Here is an 18,102-nt window from a genome sequence, read left to right as displayed (position 1 = left end):
ATAATAGTTTTTGGATTGCAAGTTAGAGGACTTCTACTAAATTACAGGTAAGGACATGCATTCTTATTTATATGCAATTACATATACATGATGATTCAGCTGTTCTATTTACTATTCTTTGATCATGTAACTTGCTGTAATTGTATAAAGCATGTGAATCTTATTGTATACTTGCTGTTAGTGGTGTTCTTTGATGTACTTCATCTTTTATGATATTGCACAACTGTTCATGGTATGACAAAGAGTGATTGTAGTGTAGTTGTGATGGAAGGGGTATTCCTTTGGGATATCTTGGCTTGGGATATCAGAAGGCTGTGGAATGGGACACATGCCTGCTGATGTCTCCAGCACTATCATGATTACTTGATGACATACTTAGGGAGTCTAGAATTGCATGGCTAGGTACCCCACATGCTATTACCCTTTCGGCAGGGGAATTGAAGCCGGGTGACCCGTGACAATGGTGACGTGACTATGTTTCATCCAATAGCGGTAACCAGTCCGTGCGGAGACTCAGTGGTCCACTATTGGTCATGTAATGGTAGGGTTGCATATGTTAGGGTTGGGCTCATGGACGTCCAAGGAGCGGACCGGGTGTCGCGAGGAGTCATGAGAGCATCCGCCCCAATAATATGTGGATGACCATAGGGTTAAGGAGTGGAGTCCAACAGAGGTATCCAGTCCGTGAGGATTCTTACTCCTAGGTTGCGAAGGATACTGAACCGAGTTGGTTGGTGCCATAGGGGAAGTATCTGGACTTCATATAGTATGTTACCATTATGACCTTGCATTGGATTAGAAACCCCGACATGCGCCAGTACTCATTGCCAATGGTCGTGGTGAGAGAGTGTTGACTTAACCCCCAGCCACGGTTTTGAGAGCCAGGTGTGGACTTACCCCTTTGCCCAGGATCCCTACAGAGGTAACCAGTCCTTGCCGGATCAGAGTGATGAGACTTACCCAAAGGAGGGCTGGTGTATATCTTAAAGCATGTCAGCCATTAGAGACTTGCATAGTTAGATCTCTTAGTAGCATTCATATTTCTGCATACCATGCATATCATTTCATCTGTGCATTCGTGGATTGTATTGACATATATATGAGAATTGCTTGTTCCTTACTGAGTTCGTTGGAACTCATTCCTTTCATTGTATGTATTATATAAATTGTACAGATAGTTGCACAATGTCGGAAGTTGGAGATGATTCATATGAAAGAGCTTTCTCGTATGAAGCTGATGTGAGACAGACAGTGGTACATGGACTTGCAGAGCATGAAGCCTCCTGAAGATGAAGACTATTTAGTTACTTATTTTGCTTCCGCTAAACTCGATATTACTTTTGATTCTTGATCTTCCTTCTTTCATTCGTTCTTGGATTTTTATTGGAGTATTTGGACTCCTGTAACCTTTTTATTGATTATTGTACTATTCTTGCTCTTGATTCATGTATTTGTATTTATTATTATTGATAGACTAAAACCATGGATCCTGTGACGGATCGCACCCACGGGTTGTCGGCCGGGGCGGCGGACCCCCAGCCCTCGGGGGGTGGCGGGTGACCCGGCACATGTGGCGTGCTCTATTTCATCCCACAACGGGAACCCGCCGGTGTGACTAGTGGTTCACTATTGATCATGCAATGGTAGGGTTGCATATGTTAGGGTTGGGCTCATGGACGTCCAAGGAGCGGACTGGGTGTTGTGAGGAGTCATAAGAGCATCCGCCCCAATAATATGTGGATGACCATAGGGTTAAGGAGTGGAGTCCAACAGCGGTAGTCAGTCCATGAGGGTTCTCACTCCTAAGTTGCGAAGGATACTGAACCGAGTTGGTTGGTGCCATATGCGAAGTATCTGGATTTCATATAGTATGTTACCATTATGACTTGCATTGGATTAGAAACCCCGACATGCACCAGTACTCATTGCCAATGGTCATGGTGAAAGAGTGTTGGCTGAACCCCAGCCATGGTTTGAGAGCCAGTGTGGACTTACCCCTTGGCCTAGGATCCCTACAGAGGTAACCAGTCCTTGCCGAATCAAAGTGACTAAACCTACCCAGAGGAGGGCTGGTCTATATCTTAAAGCATGTCAACTGTTAGAGACTTGCGTAGTTAGATCTTAGTAGCATTCATATTTCTGCATACCATCCATATCATTTCATATATGCATTCGTGGATTGTATTGACATATATATGAGAATTGTCTGTTCTTTACTGAGTTCGTTAGAACTCATTCCTTTCATTATATATATTATATGAGAATACAGATGGTAGCACAACATCAGAAGTTGGAGATGACTCGTATGAAAGAGCCTTCTCATATGAAGTTGATGTGGCACAGACAAAGGTACATGAACTTGCAGAGCCTGAAGCCTCTTGAAGATGCTTGGTGTGCACTTATAGCACTCATTGATGGCCAACTGAGGCAGATTGCCAGGATTTTGATGATCGTAGGGAGAAAGATTGGAGGACCCCCTTTACTTGCTAATTTAGAAAACCATTTTTTAGATTTAAAAAAGAAAACCGGAAAGAGGATTATTTATTTATTTATTTTGCTTCCGCTGAACTCGATATACATTTGATTCTTGATTCTTTCCTTTGATTATTTCTTGGATATTTATTGGAGTATTTGGACTCCTGTAACCTTTTTATTAATTATTGCACTTATTCTTGCTCTTGATTGTCTACATTTGTGTTTATTATTATTGATGGGTAAGACCGTGGATCCTGTGACGGTTCACTCTCAAGGGTTGTCGGGCGGATAACCGAGACCGGCGGGTGGGGTGTGACAATATGTATGGTGTAGAATCTTGTGAATGAATGCATGGCATGATGTGGAATCTTGTGAACGAATGCATGATATGATGTTGAGTTCACCTCACTGAGTTCTGTTGAACTCATTCCTTTTTATATGTATGTTTCTAGTAGAATATTCTATAGGTTATGAGGACTCCTTCCAAGCGGAGGATTCGTCGCCAACATACTTTCTTGAAGGAGTGACTGAAGAGGATGTAGACTCGCATGGAGCTTCATGCTCGTGCAAGTACTGTTCTTATGAGGTTGGATTCCATTAGGAAATCAGTTTAGTTTAAATTCCGCTAAAGACAAACTATGCTTTCTTCAAACTCTGATGTTCATTTTGATTAACTTTAGATAATGGATGATTGTAACCTTTTGATGATTCAGATTTGATAACTTTATACTTGAACTTGATTATTATTGTCCTTTTAATTATGCTATATCATGTGTTGTATGGAATTGTCACTGAACCTAGGTCTTGCGGTGTATCACCCCTATGGGTATTTTGGTATGACCGGATCCGGCTGGGTGGGGTGTGACACATAGATATTGAAAGCAAGAACCATACTCACCTCAAGTACGTATTCCTTGAATTAGGAGCTCTATGTCAGACCTAAATGAAGAGTAGTTGGCCTCAAGGGAAGATATCTTTTCATCCTGTGCAGATATTTTTTCATTATGACTATTTATCTCTTTAGCTTGCATAGATGTTGTCACCTCTAATGTGTGTATCTTCTCGCAATTGTGCATTCTCTTTAGCATTTGGCTTGTTGGACTCTCTTGTTGTTCTATGTACTTGTGCTGGAGTTAATCCAACTCCACACATTCGTACTCGACCATGGACATCATCAGCTACACAATCTCTAAAAACTTGGTCTTGCACGACAGGGTCCCCTCGCATTTTTTCAGGTAGTTCATTGAGCTTTTTTTTCTTCCATCTTGGCTTACATTTGAAACACAAAAATTAGTTAAAAAATATATTAATTGAAGCTATAAAGTGGTAGTACCTCATTTATGATTTTATAACTTACAACAGTCTTGTTTATAGGGTCATGTGTAATCTTGAACATTCCATATAAGTGAGAGGTTATTTATTTGGGTAATCCTAATGCTAAACAATTAAGAAACAATAAAATTATAACATGTGAACTTCCATAAACAACTTTTACACTTTCAAATGACATCATATACCTTCTCCTCTCGAGTTACAGCAAAAGAAATCTTTCCTATGTTATATAATGATTTTAAGTTTTTCCTATTATCAATGTTGCCGGTTGACATAGCCTAAAATTATTTTCAAATACACAAAATTAGATTAGAAATATTATTGCTAACATAATTTACTGTTTGGTCACAAGATAAGCTAAATTCTAGGCATCATACCTTACTGGCCTCTTGGCTCAATGTCTCGAGGAATATGTTCCATTTTTTCGATGGAACACACTTATCTAGATGGGCTAACCTCTCCTCATGTGTTCCTTAATTGTTGATTACCTTTAGCTTATGCTTAAAATCCTTCCATCTCTCATTCAGCTTAATTTCCACCCATCTTCTACAATCTTTAGGGATATTAAAATTTTCCTACAAACATAATATGATACCCAGTTAGTCTTATTCTAGGCAATATACGAATACAAACATCTAAATATAGGTAAGAAATATGATACGAGAAATGTAACTTACATATGTCTTATTCATTGTGTCATCTTTCAGAGGTTGTGGGATTTTCCTTCAATCAAAATAAGATATAGGAAGCAGGTGTGCATCCTTTGCTTTAACTCCAATCCAAGTCATTAACTTTGAAGTCGTTTTCCTGCAAGGTTGACCATTATCATAAATTTTAACGTCAAGTTTCACCCCTATGAGTTCTTCAATTGCCTTCCCTCGAGTCGACCCTCTCCTAGATTTCTTGCCACTTGAAAATATTCAAGTCTAGTGAAATACACATATTAACTATTAGTTAAACTAATATAAATTTTCTAAAGATACTTAACTCTTACTACTAGACCCTGAACTTGAAGATGGAGCAGAAAACTCGTTGTCACTCATATTTAGCAACAACCTTCGTGAAGTAGCAAAATGTGAATCAATCAAATGAGAGAAAACTATTAAGATGGAACAATTTTGTCTAGTACAAAGTTAATCAACACGAAATCAAAGAAGTAAACAGAACACATAGAAAGAAAAGACAATTGTCAATTATTAAAACCAACCAAACACTTCACTACCAATTGAAATAATAAAGAAGGGGAACTTGCAAAGTTTATGAATTTCACAACAAGGAAACTCAAAGTCAGTCATACAACTATTAAAAAAAAAGGAATCAAAACCCAAAAGAGGAAACTCCAATTCTAGAACATAAGCAGTTACACCAATCTTCATTGGATCCTCAGCTGCAAAGTCAGCTCATATAATCATCATTAGAAAATTCAAAACTTGCAATTTCATTATTTGGTTTGATTGGGGTTCAACAATCATCCCTTTTATATAAGTCCTAGTCCACCCAAAATCAGCTTCACCTTCTTGGTCTAACAGTTGCCTCCTAGCAAGTCATATGTATCCCTAATATTGATAGTTGCAACAACATGCTAACCAGATTTTTGAGGATCCGATACATAAAACACTTGCTCTACTTTTGAAAGTAAGAACATATGGCTCATCATTTATATTTTGTAAACTATATTTCAAGTGATTACAATTTACAAGTTTAAATCCAAGTTCATCTTTCTATACTCCACTCTTTGGATGAGCCCAATCACACTTAAATAATGTTACTTTGAAATGCACAGAATATTCAAATTCTATTACTTGATTCAAAATGCCGTAATAAGTGACCGGTCCCTCAATAGGATCCTTTTGACAAGCTATTAGTCAATGCAGTTATCATGACCCCACTATTTTGAGTTTTCTTGGTGACCTCATACACCTTACTATGAAACTCAATCCCATTAACAATGTATCTCATGTGACTTCTTGCCTAAGAGTTCGGGCCTCTAGCTAGACATATGATTTCTTCAAGCACACAGATCCCATCTTGGCGGAGTTTCAGTATCTAAAAATACAATATTGGTATAAATAAGATTGGAAAGTTTCTAAGTGAATTTGTATAAAGTAAATTATGAGAATAGCTACACTTACATATTCATTGAACCATTTTGGGAAGTCCCTGTCATGCAAATCCATAACCTTCTTAGGACGTGCACCATGACCTAAGTGCCTTTTAATCTCCTTTAAGTGGAGTCTAAAAAAGAGTTATGCCAGGAAATATCAATCAATTACGCTTTAATATAAATTATCAAGTTTGAATAATGAAAATGTATCATGTCGTCCATACTTACTATTGGTATTCATTTATTCCTTTGTAATTGACTAGCACGCATCGATGTGCTTGATTTGTTTCTTTCATTTCAAGACACAATAGTTCACACTTCCCAAACGGCTGACCCATGCTTGAAAATATTGAATTTAGGTCTTCTATGTCCAATGTAACACATTTTATATTTGGCCGATTCAATCTTGTTTCTACTCCTTCAAAGTATCTAGAACAAATTAGTAGACACTCTTCTGCAATATATCCTTCTGCTATCGAGCCCTCTAACCAACTATTATTGCAAACATAATTTTTAAGTCGCTTGAGGAACCTACATGAAGTCATGTTTAGGATGAATTTTAACAATAATTGTCACATAATATTAACAAGGTGTATCATTTAAATGACCACTTAGAAACTAACCTTTCTATTGGATACATCCAACGATAATGTATTGGACCGGCCACACTTGCCTCTTGAGCTAAATGAATGACCAAATGCACCATTATATCAAAATATCCCAATGGTAAGTACCTTTCAAGGTTACACATCAAAATAGCAGCTCATTGGTTAAGCATTTTGAAATCCTCCTCAGAACTAACCTTACTATATAAATGCCGGAAGAATTCACATAACTTGATTAATATTTTACCAATATTATTAGGCAAAATACTATGCAAGGAGATTGGAAGAAGTTGTTGCATCATAATATGACAATCATGGCTCTTCAAATTTGATATTATCTTTTTCTTGACTTGCACATTACGTGAGATATCACCAACATAGCTATCTGGAACCTTGATACCACTTAATATTGTGCAAAACATCCTCTTGTCCTCATTGGACCATAAGTAACATGCTGGAGGTAAAATGACTTTATTCCTGCCTTCAGCATTCTTTGGATGAAGATCAACACGAATGTTCATATCTTTTAAATCTAAACATGCATTTAGATGATCTTTTGTCTTATCTTTTGTACCCAACAATGTACATATTATGCTATCACAAACATTTTTTTTATCAATATGCATAACATCCAAATTGTGACAAATAACATATCTTTCCAATATGGCAATCAAAGAATATATTCTTTTTCTTCCAATTAAGAGGGAGTTCAAACTGATTCTTATCTTTTCTTCTTTTCCTCCCATTATTCGTAATCACATCCTTCCCAAATAGGGGAAACTGAGCACCCCATAGTTGTTCCAATACATCAAACCTAGAAGGTATCTTTGGTTGCACTCTATGTTCTTCATGACCATCAAAACTTCTTTTTGTCACGATGAAATTTGTGATCATGAGGAAGGAAATGACGATGGATGCTACGAGCTATTAGTGATTATTGTTTTAAGTAAATATGAGGAGTTTTAAGCAAAATTAGTCATAAACGAAAGTAATTATATCCTAAGAGATTAGATAGCAACCGATTAAGATAGAATTTGAGCATAGAGTAGAATAAACCAATGGATTGTTAGATCTCAATGGTAACAAAGTCAAATGAGTTCTTGAAAACAAATAAATTGAAGATTTCATTATTTGCCTGAGGAACTTTGTAGACCAATTCGAAGAGATGAAGAGAGACTCGAAAAGGATTTCTGAAAACCTAAATATAAAAAATCTTGTCAGTTAGAAGTTCGTAATGAAGGAACAACAAATATTCTACCCGTATGGATGTAAGAGAGACCTAGCTGAAAACGGAAATGGTGGGAGGAAAAAGATGGCTTCGTTACAGATCTAGTGATCTGATGCGTATGAGCTTAACAAATTCATGACCCTAGATCTACTTTCTTCTTCTTGAAGTTCAAGACTCAAGAAACGAATTTCTAATTGGGATATACGGGAGAGAGATGGAATTTTGCTCTCCTTCTTCCAGATCTAGCTTCTTCTTCTTTGTTATCTCTCTGCTCTTCCTCTTCCTCTTCGCTGGTTCTCTCTCTGCTCTCTTTGTTTAATTTCTAATCTTTGATTTTAGCAATGGGCACTAAGGGGACTATACAAGAAGTTGGGCGTTCGACACAAGAGAGGGAAGTGATTTCGCACTGGATTTCGTGAGAACAACTTATACCACGAAAATAAAAATCCGTAGTATAAGAAACTGTTATTCCCAGATTGACACTGAGGGGGGGGGGTGAATCAATGTCTTCAAAAATTCACCACAATGTGGCTGGGTCTACCAGACAGTGTACCACCACTTTGCAATCAAGGCACTCCAATATGTGCAACAAAGAAAAATAAACAAAAACGCAATGCACCAGAGTTTACGTGGTTTGGCCAAATTGCCTACATCTACGGAATAATACCCTACCTAGGGTTTCGTATATTACTCAATACACTCTTAGATATTTTGACTGCTACAACAGTCCAGGAACACCAATCCCTGCTATAGTCTAAAATGCAATTCAGACAAGGGCACCAACCCCAACCCCCTAGACAAGCTCCAACTTGCTAGGTCACATTATTTTGACTGCTACAACAGTCCAGGAACACCAATCCCTGCTATAGTCTAAAATGCAATTCAGACAAGGGCACCAACCCCAACCCCCTAGACAAGCTCCAACTTGCTAGGTCACATTATTTTGACTGCTACAACAGTCCAGGAACACCAATCCCTGCTATAGTCTAAAATGCAATTCAGAAAAGGGCACCAACCCCAACCCCCTAGACAAGCTCCAACTTGCTAGGTCACAATGTAAACCAATAATTCAAGTTCCCCAAATTACATATGATATAGGTTCTTCATCATTAAACATAACCTAGAAAATAATAGACAATCACTTGTGAATACGGGTTACCTCAACTTGTGTAAGATGCATGGTAACAATACTTGTTTCTCTTTTTCTCCAACTCCTTTTTTTTCTCTTTTCAATCTTTTTCAGTTTTCTTTCTTTAAAAAATCCATACAACCATGTTCCCTTATTTTCTTCTGCTGCTTCTTTTTTCTTCTCTTTCACTTTCTTTCTTGTTTAGCAAAACAAAAGACTTCTTATTCCCAAGCTTCAGATCTCCATAGCCAACCAACATCTTCTGGTTCAACCTCCGCGCTTTTCCCAAGCTCCTCAAAACGTTCTCTCTTTTTCTGGAGTTTGCTCTCCTTTTATAGATTAATTTAACTTAGAGTTTGAATCAAACTCAGAGTTCCTATCTGACTTAAACAAGGAGTGTTTTAACGTACAAATCGGACTAACTTCTAGATCTCCAATGAACAATCCCACCGTTGGATTTGAAGATCAAGAAGTCGTGAAGCTCTCCTCCAAAAATCGGTTCAATCGGACACTGGATGACCATCCGATGAAGAGGTTGATCAAAACTGGACTCAGAGTTTGAATCAAACTCAGAGTTCCTATCTGACTTAAACAAGGAGTGTTTTGACGTACAAATCGGACTAACTTAGAGATCTCCAATGAACAATCACACCGTTGGATTTGAATATCAAGAAGTCGTGAAGCTCTCCTCCAAAAATCGGCTCAATCGGACATTGGATGACCATTCGATGAAGAGGTTGATCAAAACTGGACAGAGACCCTCAAAAACGGGATTCTTGAGTTTTCTTTATTTGAATTGGATTCTTTCTCTCGGAACCTTTTTGTGTGTTGCTGTACCATATCAAAACCCACTTAAGTTGCCAACAATGACAACACCTTCATTTTAGGCCAATGGAACAACAGAAACAAGCAGGCTAGGTTGTGGAAGGGTTTAAGAAGATAACAAAGTGGGGGACTTAATATGACAGAAGTCAGGGACTATGGGGTTAAGTAGACTATTTGCCACAGAAATAGACAACCATGGTATATACTCAGCAGTTGAGTTGGGTTTGAGAGGACTATTTGCAACATAATTCAATTTCCCACAAATATAGCCAACCATAGTATATATTTAGACTATTTGCAATGCAATCTGAAATTCCGTAGTATATAGTATACTTAATATCATGGAATTCGGATACATAGGATCAAGTACACTATTTGCCATGGAATTTTGGTTATGTCGTATATGCTCTATTACGTACTTTAGAAGCTAGCAATTGTGGTATTCAGAGGCTTATTTGTGACGGTTTTTTTCCCTGTGGCATATTGTCACAGCACCCAGCCGGTACCCCATTTGGAATACCCGGGATGTGATCCACAGTCCAAGGATCAATGATCTGAGGTCCATGCCTCCCACATACACGGTAACACAATCATGAACAGTAATAATCAATGGTAAAAACAGTTAATATCAAGTATCATGAATAAGACAAGATTAACTAAATCAGAGTGCGGAATATAGATAATAAATAAGGTATGATCAAAATCATAAAGGGTGAGAAGGTATGGTAGTCACCCTCTCAGAGCAGCGGAAAAGTATTAAATCAAGTTAGCTACATATCCAAGTATCACCGGAATAATTCAAAGATAAGTTAATTACAAAATCCAAGGTTCCACAAATACACCAGGGGGATGGGGCACTATGCTAGGGTTTCTTCTATACTAATGGTAGTCTCCTCAACAGTACGGATGAAGTAAACCCAGCGCTGCCGCTCCCGCACAACTGTGGGGCTAACCCCGGGTGCGAATAATAATCCTCCTCGGCTCCAATATACGAATCCTCACCGACGCCACTACCCGGAGGGTAGTATGTGGAATCATAGTCCGCCTCATAGAAGGTGCCATCGTAATCTTCGGCACTGGAATGTAATCTAAAACATTTGCACAAAAGGAATGAGTTCGAAGAACTCAGCAAAGAAGTTATTCCATAATTAGAAATCATACATGTTCAGAACATATAATAATGCAATGTGATATGGAACATATGATGCAGATATGAGCCTAACTCTATGAATGCTGGTCTCTAAGGTAGACATGCTTTAAGTCATAGCACCGTACTTCTCTGGGTCGTCAGTCACTCTCCCATTTCCATATCTTGGGAATGCCCGGGGAAGATCGGTAAAGTCATCAAAAACCATGGTAAGGGGAATCGGTCACCGCTCTCTCACATCACCATTTGGTCAAGTACTGGCGCATGTCACAGTAAAGCCTAGCCCAATGCAAGTCATCTACTCAGTCGGTCAAGTCAGATTCAGATACGCCGTTCCTCGCCCCCGGCGATCCTTTCCAGTATCCTTCACACTAGAGTTAGTGAAATCCCGGATTTCGGACTCATCAACCCTATTGGTCATCCACATATAGTAAACGGGAAGCTCTCACGTCCTCTCACGGATTGGTTACCGGTCTTGAGCGCCCGTGAGCCCAAGTCTATCCATATGCAACTCTACCAATAAATGGCCCCTTTCAGGTATCCGTAGCATGGTTTATGTCGCCTACCGGATTGGCTACCGGCCTAGAGCGCCCATCCAACCATACACTACCACGGGTTGTTCGGTCTCAATGCCCTTCCGATTCAGGTCTGACACGACAAGGATGAACCTAGCCACACAACTAGACACTCCTATGTATGTCATCCAATAACTCGGGAAAGTGTCGATAGGCACCATCGGAGAACATCCCATACTATTCCCTCCGATGCCTAAGGACAGAAGTGTCAGTAGGACACCCTCCAATCCCAAGTCATACGTAAGCAATCACACATCAGATCTCATCATTTCTCATGCATCCAATGCATATTCATAATAGTACTCAAATCATGATATTGAAACGAATCATTATAAACATAAGCAAATCAAAATGATAGAGTAACACAACAAATGTATAAAGATTTAAATGTTACTGTTCTAACACATATGTATCAGTATCATAATGATTGAAAGAAATTTAGGGATTTCATTCTTTGAACAAAGCATAGTTCAATATTTGATGACTTATATGTTTATGGATATAACCATCCTTACCTTGGATGAGTTGATGATGAATTGAGAATACCAAGAATAGTCCAATAGAAGTGTTAAGGCCCTAAACAAACATCAATAATAAGTTAGAAAAGAAGTCGGGAAGATCGGATGTCATTTGAGTCAAAACTGACCAAGGTTGCTGTCAGCAACAACTTTGGTCGATGGTTTTGGTCGATGGTATCGACCAAAATGATCGACCAAAATAATCCTCGGGCAGAATAGTGGATTTTGGGGATTTTGGTCCGAAATGAGTCTTCCGGTGTTCGGATCAATCTGAAACTTGGAGGCATACTTAACAACAGTAGTAGGACACTATAAATCAAGGAATTTACCCAATCCAATGGTCTAATTAAAAAGCCCCAATTTGAGCTATCAAGTTCAAGTGATAAACATCATGGCATGAGTTGGAATTGATTGCATTGATGAGGAATAGCATGCAATAGCTAGAGGGACTAATAGAAATTCGATTGGAATCATATGGCAATGTTAAACATGAACATAATATACTCTATAGCTCAGTTTGATATCAAATGGTATGATGTTAATAGGTAAATCATGGAATACATATGCTAGGTATGAGATATAAGCATTAGCATCAATGAATGGCTAAGGGAATCATGGATTGAGCATGAGTAGGCACTTGGAGTGGTGGTTGCAAGGTTGCAGCACCATTCCAAATGTCCCATCAGCAAGATGACAATAGCAAAGAGTAGGAAATGGTAGGGTAGAGAGTGGAATGAAGAGTCATACCTTAGTGTAGAAGATGAAGGCAAGAATCAATGATAAACTAAGTGTCTTTGATGAGATACCCTTCACACTAACCAAGGAGCTGCTTTGGGAAGCTCTCCCCACGTTCCCAGGTGAGAAAAATGATTGCAAAAGGCTCAAGGCTCGAGGTCATATTAAATAGAAAAGGAATATTCCATGGAATCATTAACTTGGCAGACTGGGACATTTTGGTTGATGGTCCTTGGTCGATGGTATCGACCAAAATGATCGACTAAAATGTATTCAGCAGAAAACTTAGGTTTAGAACAACAACTTCAAGTAGGGATTTGAAAGGCTATACAAGGTCAAATTGAGTGAGCTTTTCTTCCACAATTCAATCAAGAAGTCTAGTTTCGGGGAATACCTTCGGATTGTGCACAGGAGGTCATTTGGTACATCAACCATATTAATCTTCTCCGATGCGCAGACTTTCCTTAAACACTGACAATGCATTTAAGCAAGGGGTATCATTGTCAATGTCCATGGGCTCGGTCTCCGAATCATGATCATCAATTAGAATGGTCCATAAATCTCTTCTTCCACCGCTTCGGGTCCTCGGACCTGAATACAACAGTGGATCCGGGTCAGGGTCAAGGTTAGAATAGGGCTGGATATTACACATATAATGGAATTAAAACTATGGACTCTGATTTCCATGATATCCGTTGGTTTCTTACCACGGTTTTCCGTGTCCATGGCAGAAGTTCTGTCGCAATTGACACTTTTTCTTGTAGTGTTTGACGCTAGAATTCATAATAGACAAAAACTCTATTATGATTTTTTTTGGGGGGGGGGCGGCATGGACTCATGGTAGTTGCCTCTGGAAGAAAGGTAAAGCTGCATATATGGGTATAGTCGTTATGACTTTTCATTAAATAAGCTCAATTTTAAATGAAAAGTGCATGTAAATTTAGACACGTCAGTGGAGTTTTTTTTGATATTACACCAACTAATTTTTGGGCTACTTAATTACGACCCAGCTTACAAAGGAATTTATTCAATCAAATAAAGTAGCACAAACTTAAACTAGTCTTGACGGACTAAATATATTTATCTCTGCTTTTGGGCTGGGAGGAGGGTCGAAACTCAAAAGCATTGTCATGTCATGTGTGTGGGTGCGTCAAACTTGAAACTCTATATTGCTGATGCAGCCTTAATTGCAATCGAACTCTTGACACGGTGATGACCATCAGACCAATTAAGGTCCCCGAATACGTAATCTTTAGCATAACCAGGTTTCTTAGTCTTGAAGGTTACTTTGAATGTCTTCTCTTGTCCAATTGAATCAAATGTCAAGACCAACGGCTCCACCGAAACTGAAATTCCCATGGGAGGATGAATAGTAGGCTTGTATGTCGATGGGTATGATCCAACATTCTTCAACTTCCGCGTTAAAGTTACAGAACCTTTAAGGTTTGGAACTACCATGGATGGATAATTCAAGTCTAGGAGACTGATGGCAGGCTTGGGGCATTTGTATGGCACCTGTGTCTCGGTGAATATGCTGATTTGGTTTTCGTTGTAGCCAATGGCACAGAGAAAGTTCAAGAGGTCCGTAGAGTTAAGGTCATAGACCAAACCAGGATCCATGGCACGGTTTGGTTGAACATGTCCGGCTCCATAACTAAATGGGGTTGCTTTGATGTTTGGCAAGTTCAGTATCGGCTCCATTGCATTATCTCTTGTCCTTGCTGCATGACCGTGTCACAGAAATGACAAAATCAACAACACAAAATAAAAAATAGAAGAAGATTAATCATGGGTCTCGCAAGCTAGGAAGCATAAAGAGGATTAATTAATTACCGGTTGTCATGATGGCAGATCTGATGGCATAGGGGCTCCAATTAGGATAAAGTGTCTTGAGCAGGCCACAAACACCAGCCAGGTGAGGGCAAGACATTGATGTCCCGGACTCAGAGTTGAAGGAAACCCTTCTAGTGTCGCCTGGGAATCTTGAGGGAGCCCCTTGGTTCCAAGAAGCAATGATGCTCACCCCTGGTCCAGTGATGTCGGGCTTGAGAATCTCGGGTGTCAAAATATTGGGTCCTTGAGATGAGAATGCAGCCATTACAGGTGCTGGCTTGGTTCCGAGCTCCACGTTGACTGTTGAGATGTAACCCGTAGGTGCTTTTGTCGAATTTATGTAATTTAACAACCGAAGACCTTCTGCAAATGACAAATGCGATGCAGGTAGCAAGTGAGCGTCGGGAATCACGTCGTTCCCTGATGCTTCATCATTGAGCACTATCATTCCCACAGCCCCTGCTTTGAGTACAATTGAACCCTTTTCAATCCTTCCACTGCCACCACCTCTCATGCACGCCACTATTTTACCCTTTACCAGCATTGGGTCTAGTGATGCTGGATTGCAAAAGAAGCCATCCTCGGGCAAAGCTTTCTTTGCTGTCGCAGCTAGTCCTGTTACTAGAGGATACATCTTGCCGAAAGGCAATGAAGTTGGAGAGAGGCTTTGCCCTTTCAACTGCTCATTGTTACCAAGTTTTACGAATGACAGGAATTGGCGATCAATGGTACTGGCACCAACTGTAAACAACCATGGTGCTGTGTTAGAGACGCTACCAGGTGTTGGACCATCGTTTCCAGCTGACGCTACCACAAGTATACCATTCCTAGCTGCATGGAATGAACCAATTGCGATGCCATCTGTAAAATAATCACGTGCAGGGCTTCCTATGGAACATGAGAGAATATCAACGCCATCGTGAATGGCATCATCGAAAGCGGCTATAATGTCAGCGTCTGCGCACCCGGCCTTGAAGCATACCTTGTAGGCAGCTACACGCGCCTTTGGAGATCCTCCCTTTGAGGTGCCTTTTCCAATGCCAAGAAAACTGGCATTTGTAACAAAGTTACCTCCGGCAGTCGATAAGGTATGAGTGCCATGTCCGTCATCGTCACGTGTAAGTCCATCGTCTTTTTGGGTCAATGTTTTATTTTGGCCAACGACAGAGTCAATTCCTCCTTTGAAAACCTTGGCACCAATCAACTTCCTGTATATTGTAAGTCATGCAAGAGGCAGCATCAATAACATTTTCTATTCCATCTTGGGCTCAAGGGAAACTAAATAGTTTTCATTTTTTTGGTCAACGACTTAATGCCGTGCATTAACCTGTTGCCAATGGTGGAGATCTAAATCTCGACCATCTGTCTTGCAGGTAATTGAAAATGAGAGGGACAGTCAAGAACGAAATCAGCACGGTTAATGCACAATACTGAAGTTGAATCTTTTCTTTTTCATTTTTATTTTCTCTAAAAATAAAATTGCCTAGTTTTTATTTGAAGTAAAACAAAATGATCATCATTGAAATGTTGGAAAAATAGAGGAAAGAGAAAAGGAGAAAGGGAGAAAGGGATCCTAGTACTTGTTGCAACGAACTCCGTTAGGGCTGGTGTCTGTGCAGCCTCCTTTCCACCTGGATGGAATGGGTCCATAACCCTCATCACTAAAACTCTTTGATTCCGGCCAAACACCTTAACCACAATATAGACAAATCAACATATATGAATGAAAGAAGATTAGAAGAAGAAGATCTAGAAAATTTCAGATACTGAGAAGAAGAAGAAGAGGTTACCAGTGTCTAGGTTCCCAATGATTGTATTTTCACCAAACCTAGCCTTCTCCCACAACGATCCAGGTTGAACTGCATCATTTTTCTCCAGCCCAAGGAATTCCCAGGATCGAGTTGTGTGTAATTGGTGTAATCTATTTGGGAAGACTGAAATGACGTTGGGATGCTCTGCATGCGTGGATTGAAGAGCAAACGATGAGCACCCATTAAAATTGTAAATGATAAAAACAACATATGATCTATGAACAGAAAGTACGTACTAGCAATCTCAGCTACTTTCTCTTCTTCAAGGATCGCAGCAAAGCCATTTATATGTCTTGTGTAACAGTAAAGAATCGATTCTTTTGCAGCCTGGGGACTGTGCATGGGAGGAAGGGGTATAAGTGAGAAGCTAGAGTTTTAAATTTTGAAAAGAAAAGAGAGTTTGGATCCTCTACCCATATAGATGAAAATTTTTCCAACTTACACGTTCCAATTGTTCACGTGTATCCAATCTCATTGCAAAATTTTCTTCTTTTACTAGAGTGATTTTTTTGCTTTGAGGTTGGACGCATGTCAATAATTGAACTGTGTGAGTTGTAAAATTTTCTCTCCACGTGGTCAGAGGAACCGGAATAAAAAATAGAGTCTTAGCAGTCAAGTTCTAAAAGTTCGGTTAATTTCCTACCCTCCAACATAACTTGCCAGAAACTCATAATGAGTCTGTTCCGCTAGATCAAGATGATTTTGGGAGATTTCTGAACCATGTGAATGTGATCCCAAGTATACTATATAAGACTGCAACATCGAGCGAATAAAGCATATCATAATCACATATACGTAATATAGTACTTGAAAAATAGAAGAAGAAGAAGTAATTGCATTCATGCCTTTTTGATAGCAAACGTGGGTCTCTGCAAGATGGAGAAAAGCAATACGAGGAGAAGGACAAGCGGAAACCTTGAGCAGTCCATTATTTAGTTCGTTGTCCTATGCAGCTCTCTGCTATGCTTCATAACTTTATATAGAGGATGGTCATTACCTTGAGAAACGGATTTCACATTAATCATCTTGAATGGGCAAACCCTTCCTCATAGCTCTTGAAAGTTTTGTTAGCCATCAAAACTCAACTACCTTATGATGGAAACTCCAAAGTGGACAGAAATCCTGTTGTCCATCTTGAATAAGAAACTGATCTGGTTCAATGCTTCTTCGTTCTCATCATCTCCCTAACAGAAAGGCTTGAACTATTTTCTGGACAGAGATTCCACAACTCATGTATCGATAATACCAGCTAATGGGTCATCAGTGGTTTGGACTAATATGAGTCCGAGTGGAGCTGGGTTGGTGGTTGCATTTCAAATGGGGTCACGTGGGGAAGGAATTGAAGTATAGCTACTTAGGGCTGCAACAAGGCCGGGTTGGGCCGGACTTTTACAATCCCAAGCCCACCCCTCTATGTTCTAATCTGAGTCCATTGTCGCCCTGACCCTAGTTCAGGGCCAAGGATTATTGTCCTTAGCCCTAAGCTTTACAGGGCCAAACCATGCCCATTCCTACCCTGATTGGCCTTAATTGGAGGGATGGGTTGGCCTTAATTGGCCCTAATTAGCCGTGATTGGCCCCTGACCCTAATTGGCCCTGTCCTTAGCCCTTATTGACCATGTTCCTGGCTATACCCCTTGCCTTGATTGGCCCCTGTCCCTGTCCCTGACCCTGATTGGCCCTGTCCCTGGCCCTGATTGACCTTGTCCCTAGCCTTAATTGGTCCTATCCTAGGACTTAAAATATAAAATCTAAATTCATAAAAATAAAAAAAGATGATAAAAA

The 18,102-nt window shown here is 39.6% G+C and overlaps 1 protein-coding gene across 1 annotated transcript; it reads right to left on the bottom strand.

Moving 5' to 3' along the window:
* Positions 1 to 13,837: 13,837 nt before the first annotated feature.
* Positions 13,838 to 17,246, bottom strand: LOC149013399 (subtilisin-like protease SBT5.4). The gene is made up of 7 exons (XM_089159344.1): positions 17,163 to 17,246; positions 16,961 to 17,070; positions 16,554 to 16,651; positions 16,297 to 16,461; positions 16,087 to 16,195; positions 14,507 to 15,714; positions 13,838 to 14,394 (listed from the first exon to the last, which is right to left on the bottom strand). Exons 1-7 carry the CDS (start codon positions 17,244 to 17,246, stop codon positions 13,838 to 13,840), a joined length of 2,331 nt encoding a protein of 776 aa, XP_089015470.1.
* Positions 17,247 to 18,102: the final 856 nt, after the last annotated feature.

This window comes from Hakea prostrata, chromosome 6 (genome assembly GCF_041222555.1).
Source record: "Hakea prostrata isolate BN-2017 chromosome 6, UWA_Hpros_2, whole genome shotgun sequence".
In the NCBI taxonomy this organism is placed as follows: Eukaryota; Viridiplantae; Streptophyta; class Magnoliopsida; order Proteales; family Proteaceae; genus Hakea; species Hakea prostrata.
Note: the sequence above shows the minus strand (reverse complement) of the source record. Positions and strands in the feature narration are given on the sequence as shown.